The 9,955-nt window shown below is 53.4% G+C and overlaps 1 protein-coding gene across 1 annotated transcript; it reads right to left on the reverse strand.

Annotated features, from left to right (window-relative positions):
* Positions 1-3,788: 3,788 nt before the first annotated feature.
* On the reverse strand, positions 3,789-9,456 carry Edn2 (endothelin 2). The gene is made up of 5 exons (XM_048434633.3): positions 9,298-9,456; positions 8,839-8,995; positions 7,394-7,516; positions 6,455-6,553; positions 3,789-4,502 (listed from the first exon to the last, which is right to left on the reverse strand). Exons 1-5 carry the CDS (start codon positions 9,359-9,361, stop codon positions 4,409-4,411), a joined length of 537 nt encoding a protein of 178 aa, XP_048290590.3. The 5' UTR covers positions 9,362-9,456; the 3' UTR covers positions 3,789-4,408.
* Positions 9,457-9,955: the final 499 nt, after the last annotated feature.

Below are 9,955 nucleotides of genomic sequence, written 5' to 3' on the forward strand. Positions count from 1 at the left end.
ATTGGAGGCGGTGGCTGGGGTGGGGTGTGTGGGTGTGTGTTTGTGTGTGTGATGAATTCCCTGGGCTCGTGGATGAGGCATGTCTGAAAGCAGCCACGCATGGTTCAGGCAGCAACTTTCCTGACCTGGCCTGAACCAGATCTACATGTAGTCCCTACCGGCTTCCCAAGTCACTTTTCCCAACACGTGCCCCAGGGAAACATCCCATTTCTAGCTTCTCTCTGTCAGGGCTCCAGCTGACAGACCACGATTTTGCTTCAAAATGCCTTGGACAATGAGTAAGCGAGGTGGCTTAGCGGATAAGGGTGCTTGCTGCTAAACTTGATGACACCTGGGTTTGATCCCAGGACCCAGGTGGTAGAAGAAGAGAACTCACTTTCTCAAGTTATATTTGGGCCCTACACATGCCCCTCCTCACACATACATCCCCCACAAAATACACCTCCCCGCATACACACATATACCCCCCCACACACACATACACACACCCCACACACACTCGCTATGGCATGCATGTGCCCCCATTTTTCCAAATAAATGTAAAAAGAAATTAAAACTTGGAAAAGATTTATTGTTTATTGAAAAGACAGAAAATGGGCGAGATTTTTGTTCCCCAAATTCAAGCTTCCCAGCGTGGTTTTCCCAGGGCTTCATTGGTCTCACAGCTTTTCTGCTCTTCTCAAACCGCAGGTCACATCAGTCACTGCTGGGTCTCTGCTCCCTGGAGGCTGTGGGAAAGACTCTGGGTACATATGGTCCCTTGGCTCTGCCCTCTGTTGCCGTGATACCAAGAGGTGGGGCAGGACAGGGTCTCCTGAGGAAAGGGCACAAGCCAGATAGCTCTTTCTATGACCCAGGAACTAAGAGAATGGGTGTCACCTCGGCCAGCATTTGCCATTCTGTCAATCTCTGGACTTTGACCAGGGTCCCAAGTGTGAGGTAAAAGCAGTGAGCACCCTCCTCTGGGGCCTCCACTTTCCTCACCCGTATATTATGTCTCTTTCCAGGGTGGCTCTGGGGCTGTCAACCCTGACCATTGGTTGTGGATTTTGAGCTTCTGAGGGGGCAGGACAAGTTTGAGTGGGAGACGCCGTGCTGGGAATGGCAGCTTCCCATGCCAGCCCAGCTGGAGCGTGACAGGATGATCCTGCCTGGGATGCTGGGCATCAAGTGGCAGGGCTGTCGCCATGGCTTCATGTCCAGGAGGTCTCAGCATCCCGGGGCAGGATGTGCCATTACTTCCCTGCCACCTCTTCCCTCATTCACGCTAGCCCTGACTAGCCCTCTGGTGGACGTTGTTCTGGGACCTGCCTCTGACAACTTTCCTTGCCGTTCACAGACTGCTCACGGCTCTCTGGGGCCCACAGGAAAAAGCTTGTCTTCTGCCTTACCCTTGGAGACCCTTATGGCTTCATCTCCAGCTCTTTCCCCTTGCCTGCTTTGGCCACAGGACTTGTCTGAGGACTCCTCTGTCATCCACACTCACCCTGCCTCACCTCCCTGCTCACATCCATCCTGACTCTGGTTTCCTTCTGTTCCAGTCTTGTTTATCTTTTTTTTTTTTAATTTTTAAATTAATGTGTGTGTGTGTGTGTGTGTGTGTGTGTGTGTGTGTAGGGGTATATGCATGCTACAGTGCACATGTAGAGGTGAGTGGACTATTAGTGTGTGTGTATGTGTGTGTGCATGTGTGTGTGTGTGTGTGTAGGGGTATACACATGCTACAGTGCACATGGAGAGGTGAGTGGACTATTAGTGTGTGTGTATGTGTGTGTGCATGTGTGCGTGTGTGTAGGGGTATACACATGCTACAGTGCACATGTAGAGGTGAGTGGACTGTTAGTGTGTGTGTATGTGTGTGTGTGTGTAGGGGTATTATACATGTTACAGTGCACATAATTAGTATATGTGTGTGTGCATGTGTGTGTATGTAGGGGGATACGCATACTACAGTGCACATGTAGAGGTGAGTGGACTATTAGTGTGTGCGTATGTTTGTGTGTATAAAGGTATTATGCATGCTAGAGTGCACATGCAGAGGTAAGTGGATAATTAGAATTAGTGTATGTGTGTGTGCATGTGTGTGTAGGGATATACACATGTTACAGTGCACATGTAGAGGTAAGTGGACAATTAGTGTGTGTGTGTAGGGGTATTATGCATGCTACAGTGCACATGTAGAGGTAAGTGGATAATTAGAATTAGTGTGTGTGTGTGTGTATGTGTGTGTGTGTGTGTGTGTGTGTGTGTGTGTAGGGGTATTATGCATGCTACAGTGCACATGTAGAGGTGAGTGGACAATTTTTAGGAGTCAGCTCCCTCCTTTCACTGCATGGGTCCCAGGGATGGAACTCAGGTTGTGGGTCTTGGCAGCAGGTGCCTTTACTCACCGAGCCATCTCACTGGCTCTTGTCACCTTTGAAGGTAACAGAAGGAGCACCACTTCCATGTGGGGTCCTTTCTCCTACCCTCACCTCTACCCCAACCAGTCCCAATCTGCCCCCGCATAGTCCTGTGGCTCTGTCCCCATCCCACACATAATCACCACCACACAACCTGCTAAACCCACTCTACTTCCCAGGCCCTGGGGTCAAAGCTTTCCACTTCTTGTTCTGACCATCCTGGAAGTGAGAGTTATCACTTTTCATTCTCCAGATGAGACAGCAGAGGCTCAGTAGGAGAAAGTTCAACGTCAAATTACAGTGTAGTTCCACGAATTCAACCAATACGCGTTTATTACACCCATCTATACTACAGATTCCGAACTGCAATCCTGGTGGTTTTCCTTACCTGCTGTGTCACCTAAGGGAAGTCTCTGCTCTTCTCTGTGCCTCGCTTCCCTCATCCGGAAAGCGCGAGCTGTGGAAGTTTGCGCCCCAGGGTGGTGAAGACGAAGTGGGCTGCTCTGAACAGAGTATGGACCACGCTGGTGTCCAGTGGGGGCTCAAAACATACCGGTGTGTTGTTCTCCCAGAAGGAGGCTGGGGTTGGCTTGGTGAAGAAGGCAGGGTTATGGCAGGTATGTAAATGATTATTGCTTGCTCCATAAATATTTCCTGACAGCTGGCTCAGGTCACAGCCTGCCACTCCCAGTGTGAGCCAATCATTCCCAGCCATGGGTATAGGACACAGCTTGCTTGTGGGAGATTCAGCCGGCCAAGCGTCCAGGCAATTGCCTGCAGGAATCTTCTAGACCACAGACTGTCCCTGGGCCCAGAAAGGGTGCTGCTTGACTCCAACCCTGGGCTCCATCAGTCAGAGAAGTGTCAAATTTCATTCCTGGACTTTCCGAAGCCCAGAGTGAGAGTCAGGCGCAGGCCCAGGTTGAGGATAGGGTTCGGCACCCATCACCAACTACCACTTTGCACACAGACGTGTATCCATCTGGTACCACTTGTCACAGGCCAGACACACTGAGGCCTCCCAGTCAGGCCCTGGCTGAACAAGATTTCTGGATCTGAAGATGGTCTCTGCACCTTCATGGATCTAGCGTCTTCCAAATTTACCCTTGAAGAGTACCTGGCCATCATGTTCTTGTCTACTGGAAATAAATGACCCAGACCCCAGATGTGACAGCTGCAGGTGCTGTCTAAGTCATGACAGGCCAAAGCCCAGAGAGGGCACGTTAGTAGCCAGAGAAATCCAGTAAGGGACAGGGGAACCTGGGTCCCAGCTACCCATATTGCTGAACTGTCCTCTTCTTCCTGTGTCCTTTTAAATACTGAATGATCCCTCCTGGGAGGGACCTCTCACCTCTGCTCGGACCTTCCAAGACAAAACTCCTAGAAGACCATTTCATCCTTTATTACAAACATGAGTTCATAAGTAAACAACTGAGGCTCAAAAAATACATTAAAATAAATAAAAAGCAGTTCAAAGTTCTTAGAGCAAATAACTTATATACAGATGAATGAAGGAGAGCAGGCCCTGCCCCTCCCCCAAAACTGTCCCAAGAGGACAAGATTGCAAGACCTCTAGGGAGGGGGAACCAGAGAGGATCATGGGGGCCAGCCAGGATGTCGGTCATCAGTGTGCCCCATCCAGTCTCCAGGCACGGCTTAGGTAATCAATTCCTAACGTGGGACTGCCCCTAGACTGCAGTCCAGCAAACAGGACACTCCTCAGGACACAGTCAGCATGTTCATTTGGCCTCACGGAGCTCCTTCAAGCAGGTCTGTAGCCAGCAGCCAGCACAGGGTAGGCTGCTGCTGCTCAGGAGCTGAGGGTGGCCTGGCGGTGTCAGGGCCAGAGCTGCTGCAAGAGAAACCGGAGCTTGTGCTGACCCCATCGGATGGGTCTGGCTAGCTGGGGCTGAGGTCTTGGCCCACAGGCACGGGGTCTCCCCAGCTGCCCATTGCCTCCTGTCTCCACGTGGGCTTCCTTCTCAGTGGTCCTGCCCCTCACAGGGTTATCTTTTTCTCCGTCTAGAGTGTGCAGGACCCGACTCTCTTGTCACCTCTGGCTGTAGCCTGGCAAAGTGGAGCTTGGCGGCAGAAATGTCCCTAGAAATGGAGAAGTATCAGTTAGCATCTCAGGAGATACAGGGTGCCCAGGACTCCCTTGGAAGGTAGGTAGTTGGACCTAGAGCCTCTGCCTAGATCTGAGGTAACAGCTGCCCCGGCTCAGAGTGTGGTCACCGCGCCAAGCAAGGTCTGCACATCAGGCCCAGGAGCTTCTCTGTCATGGGGCCGCTGACAGGGCTTATGTTTAGCATCGGGTGTTGCTGAGGTGAGGGGTCTGCCAAGGACAGCCTGGACACCGCCCCTGGTGTGTCTTCCTTTTCTCACCCTGTGTGAATGTCCTTCCTTCCTGGTACTCATATTCCTCCATCTTAAACTAGGCCATCCTGCTCTATCTGAGTTCACTCTCTGCTGCAAGGTGGGCTTGTCCACACGGCATGGTCCTGGTGGCCCTTTGACCTTGTCTGAGGTCATGGCCCCAGCTCTGGGAACAACTCTCCACTTCCAGACCCTAAGAGTTCTATATCTGGGGGTGAGAAGGTGGGTCTCAGGGCCAGACTGCGGGACCTGGGCAGGGCTCACCCTCTTTGAGGCCCTTTCTCTGCTTTGAAGACACTAACTAGACCCAGTCCTGAGGACCTGCAACAGTAGGATAGCCCTGAGCTCAAGGCCAGCCTGGGCTACTGAGTGAGATCCTGTCTCAAAACCAATCTACACCAAACCAAAGCAACAACAAAAACAACAGTAACAGCAAAAAAAAAAAAAAAAAAAAAAAAAAAAAAAAAAAAAAAAAAAAAAACCCGAACTGCCACCAGGATGAATGCTCGGGTAGTAAAGCAAACTCTTTGCACACTGTGAAGTGGTGTGCTGTCTACATACACACACACTGAAGTGCTGTGTATTTGCCAAGCCTTCCTTATTCTCAGTCAGTTCTAGAGTTCTTGAGTGCAGGGGCCTGCCTATCCTACCACTCCTGCTCCATTTTCTGCCTTTCCCCAAAGATGGTAACTCCCAAGGAGCCACGCCAGGTACTGTCCAGCCCCAAGGACCCCTTCACGGCAGAGGCAGGTGTGGCCAAGGCCTCCAGAGCTCCACAGGGGTAATGCTTCCTACATATTAGCACACCTAACCTCATGAAAACCCTTCAGAATGGACATCGCTACCTTCCTGCTTCAAAATCTGCAGCACAGAGAAGCCCGACCACAAGCCAGGGCTTAGAAAGCCCGTATGTGGCTGAGGTGGGCTTCTCAGCCGGTAGTCTCTGTCCCACCAGCTGCCCCTGGGTCCCTTTGCTGAGTGGTCCAAGTTGACGTTTCTGTCCTTCAGTTGGACAAACATGTGTGGGCCTTGTGCTAAGTCACTTGTGGCCACCAAGTAGGGGAGATCCCTTATGAGTATTAGAGGAGCAAGCCACACCGCGCGTCATTCACTCCAAGCCCTGGCGTGGGGAAGCCGCCTGGATGAATAACTATGGTTCTTTCCAGTCAAAGCCCTCGAGGCCTGATGCACACCTCATGATCACAGAATGCAGGAGTTAAGGAAAGAGGCTTGGGGCTGGAGAGATGGCTCAGCATTAAGAGCACTTTCTGCTCATGCAGAGACCCAGGGTTCTGTTCCCAGAACCCCCATGGCAGCTCACAGCAATCCATAATTCCGGTTCCAGAGGATCCAGTGACCTCTTCTTAGAGCACATAAGTTACATACAGATGATGTCCTCTTCTAACCTCCGAGGGCACCAGGCACGCATGTGATGCGCATATGTACATGCAGGTAAAACACTCATGCATGTAAAATAAACCTATTTCTTTAAAAAGAATATAGGCTCTTAACGGAGCCAGATGTGATGGATGCTTTGTGACTCTAAACAAGTGGCCTCACCTCTCTGAGCCTCAGTTATCTGGGACGGACAAGGAAGACCCAATCCTGCCTCACACAGAGGATAAGGCAAGCAGGCAAAGCGTACAGAAAGTGATCAATCATGCAATGACCCTCACCTTAGCTTTTGGAGGAGGTCTCCCTCAGCGGCCCACTTCTTGTCAGTCTTTAACGCAGCTCCGGGAGTCTGGCTGCTTGGGGGGACCACAGTTTCAGACCTGAATGAATAGAGTGGCAACGCGTGAGGGGCTGGCCAGAACCCTGAAGCTACCTGGCTGTGGGCCCAGCCCAGCCCCCACCCCTGCCCTCTGGAGCAGATCCATTTCCACACTGCACACCTGGCACCCTTCCCTCATGGGCGGGGTGAGTACCAAGGAAAGCTGAGCTACTGGGAATGTGTTCTCAGCCCCAGAGCGAGGCAGATGGGTGGCCGGCCTTCCCAGAATCTGGCCACCTGCAGTTGCAGGGGAAACTGAGGCAGGGGTGGAGCCCCAGATTGAGCCCCAGAGGAGGAGTTTCTCGTAAACTGTCATGGGAACCGGAACATTCTGCTTGCTTTCTCAATGGTCCAAGAAGGGGAGGGAGGGATGCAGCCTTCCCCTTCACAGATGGAAAAACCAAGGAGGCTTGGCATCCACATCCCAGTTCCTTGACATAAGGACAACTCTGGGACCTGTCATAGATTGCCAGCTACCGATGTTATTTTTTCTTCTAAACAAACCTATGAAGTACTAGAGCCTCCAGTTAGAATCTGAAGCCCAGTGGAGCCCGATTTCTTGTGGGCCTGACACAAGGCTTGCCCCTCTCTGAGCCTGGGCTATAACATGGCTTTGCCCAGGAGTGGGGATGTGTTCTCCCAGAATCCTTGGAGCTGAGCAGAGGGAGGAACACAGTGTATCTCTATGGGGAAGGACTGCCACAGGCCCAGTGTACTTCTGGGATTTAGGACATTGCTTGTCTCCTCTGGGCCTCTGCCCCTCTCCTAGTCTCCCAGATACCCTGCAGGCCTGGTCCCGTATAGCAGTCACCCAACCCCTGCAGGCTAGGAGTCCACCTACCAGGGTCTTTGATGGCAGAAGGTGGCACAGACAGAGTCCCCGGCAGTAGAGCACTCACAGCGCCTTGGCAGGGAGCGGCGCCGGCGCCTTGGCGGGTTTCCCAGGCCGTAGGGAGCTGTCTGTCTGTGGGCGGGAAGCCAGCAAGGTAGTGTGTACATGGGGTGGGGGGAGGCAGAGAGGAGAAAAAGAGAGGAGAGACACAGGATAAGATAAACACATCATTGGCCAGCAGAGACAGTCTACACTGAACATGGGTACAGCCAGTCACCCCTCCAGCATGGCCAAGAAAGGTGACCACCCCACTCCTTCTCATACTAAACTAGCCACAAGTCACAGACGCCTGTAACAATGCTTCTGCACACTGCTCTGCTAGCAGCTCCTGCAGGAGAATGTAAGGAGTAGAGCTTGCAGTTCCTAGGAGGCCTGGGCTGGTCCTCTGTCCTCAGAGAAGTCCCCCCACCCCATCTAGGCCATGAGGAAGGAAGACCATTCAGTCACCAGAGTGAAGCATCCAGCTCTCAGCCAGGTGGCCTCTAGTTGGTCCCCACTTGTTGGGGGAGTGTGATAAATATGGTTTTGTTGTGTGTGTGTGTGTGTGTGTGTGTGTGTGTGTGTGTGTACATGTGTAATTGGACTGATTTCTGATCCAGTTTGGCCAAGGGAGGCAGAGTAGGGGCCTTGAGGCTAGTCCACTCAACACCTTTGGTCAACAGCTAATTTTGGAGCTATAGTGATTCTGGGTGGACCTGGCACGCAGGGACTGGCAGGGTTCCCACCCTGAGCCAGCATTTGGATGTGGATTAGCTCTGCACACGTTTATATGCTCAGCTTCTCCTGCCTTATGCAATTTGGAGAGGGGGAAAATACATACATCCACAAAAACGTCAACCTGAGGTATGCAGGAGCCTGGAGGCAGCACAGGGCAGGGAGAACCCAGCTCTGGCTCCTGCCAGGGTATCCCAGGCAGACTTCTTGTCTGCCCTATGGGGAGCTGCAGCAGGGCCTTTCTTGTGGGGGAGACTGGAGGCTCAACAGTGCTTGCAGTGTTTCACGCAGAGTGTGGCCTGCGCATGGCTGCTGTTATGCATGGGCTGATTCTCTGCAGGGTAAGTGTGGTTGAGCTCCAGCACCCCCAGACTTGGGAAGGGACCAACCCACCACTTATTTTTCCTGTGTGACCCCAAAGAGCTTGCCTCACCTCTCTGATCCTCAGTACCCTGCTGTGGAACAACGGAGCTAGCAGGTTTCTACAGATTGTTGTGAGGATTCCAAGGCCACACAGCTCTCTGCCTGATTCTGGTGGCCCCCACATTGACTCATAACTACTAACTATGGGGTGGGTAGTCTCCCAGTGTCCATCTGAGCCCCCTGGTGAGCCAGGCAGTTGCAGAGGTTGCCAGAGGCCTTCACCCCCACCTGCTCCCACAGTCCTGGTGGATGCTCACCCTGCAGTGTTCACCCAGATGATGTCCAGGTGGCAGAAGTACACACACTCCTTGTCAAGCCAGGAGTTGCAGGAGCAACGGCGAAAACGCAGGTGGGGACCACGGCCCTTGGGTGCCAGGGCTGGCTGCTCCACAGTGGCAGCTGCCTGGCCCTTGCCTGCACACAGGAAGGAGAGAGAGGTGGAGAGGAGGTCAGGGCACCTGGCCTGCGTGGGATAGGGGACCCATAGGGCTCCTCCTCTTGCATAATAAGGAAGTTGGCACTCTTGATGCTCAGGAACCACTGGTTAGCCTGGGGAAGCCCCAGCCAACAGCGCTGTGTCTGCACTCGGCTGAGGCAGCTCCTGCTGGGAGCTCCCTGCTCTATGCTCCCAGTTGGCTTTGGGAAGCACCGTACCCCTGGAGGAGATACCAATGGATAGACCCCGGGGCAGCAACAAATGAGGGAGGGCAGCTCACCTTCATGCAGGGCCAAAAGCAGGGCCAGAGCGATGGAGCACCAGGCGGCCGGTGTGGAAACCATAGCAGCGGCAGAGTGCTTGGCTGGACCAGGAGAGCAGGGAGCGCCTGTTGCCTGCGTCCTGGTGCTAAGCCGAGCTGGGAGCTCATTGCCGAGGTGCCCTGACCGTCTCTTATAATACCAGCAGGGTGCCCGCCCCTGCTGGTCCAGCCCCGCCTCGCCGAGGAGCAACACCTTGGGCAGAGAGCCAGGGACACCGCCTCCTCCTTGGGTGCCTGGCCCGCCCTGGCCTCACCGTGAGTGAGGGGGGGAGGAAGGTGGAAAGCTGGGCTCCACCCTCTGCGCTGTGCTGGAGCACCCTCAGGAGTCTCCAGGCTCGGAGTTCTGAGGTTACCCCCAAGTGCTCCCAACCCCCTCCCTACTCTCCCCGCGGCCCTCCCGAACTGGAAGTTTGGAATGGAGATCTCAAAGCAAGGCCCTCCCTCTTTACAAAGATTTTGCCACTCTCCTCCCTGCTCGTTGTGAAGCAAGCTGAGACATCCCTTCACTGCGTGGGAGGTGATAGGCCCACTCCAGGCTTCATGGCCTTGGGCGAGTCAGAATCCACTTTGGACCGCTGGCCTCAGGAAGGGCACAACTCATGCCTGACCTTTGACA

Source organism: Myodes glareolus, chromosome 3 (assembly GCF_982192425.1).
Source record: "Myodes glareolus chromosome 3, mMyoGla1.1, whole genome shotgun sequence".
In the NCBI taxonomy this organism is placed as follows: domain Eukaryota; kingdom Metazoa; phylum Chordata; class Mammalia; order Rodentia; family Cricetidae; genus Myodes; species Myodes glareolus.

What these genes read in the sequence shown, in the direction of transcription:
- Edn2 (XM_048434633.3), bottom strand. Translation starts at nt 9,361, where the DNA reads ATGGTTTCCACACCGGCCGCCTGGTGCTCCATCGCTCTGGCCCTGCTT. An exon ending in GCTTTTGGCCCTGCATGAAG is followed by an intron (nt 8,996 to 9,297) that starts GTGAGCTGCCCT and finishes TCCTGTGTGCAG; the next exon opens with GCAAGGGCCAGGCAGCTGCC. An exon ending in TTCTGCCATCAAAGACCCTG is followed by an intron (nt 6,554 to 7,393) that starts GTAGGTGGACTC and finishes CTATTCATTCAG; the next exon opens with GTCTGAAACTGTGGTCCCCC.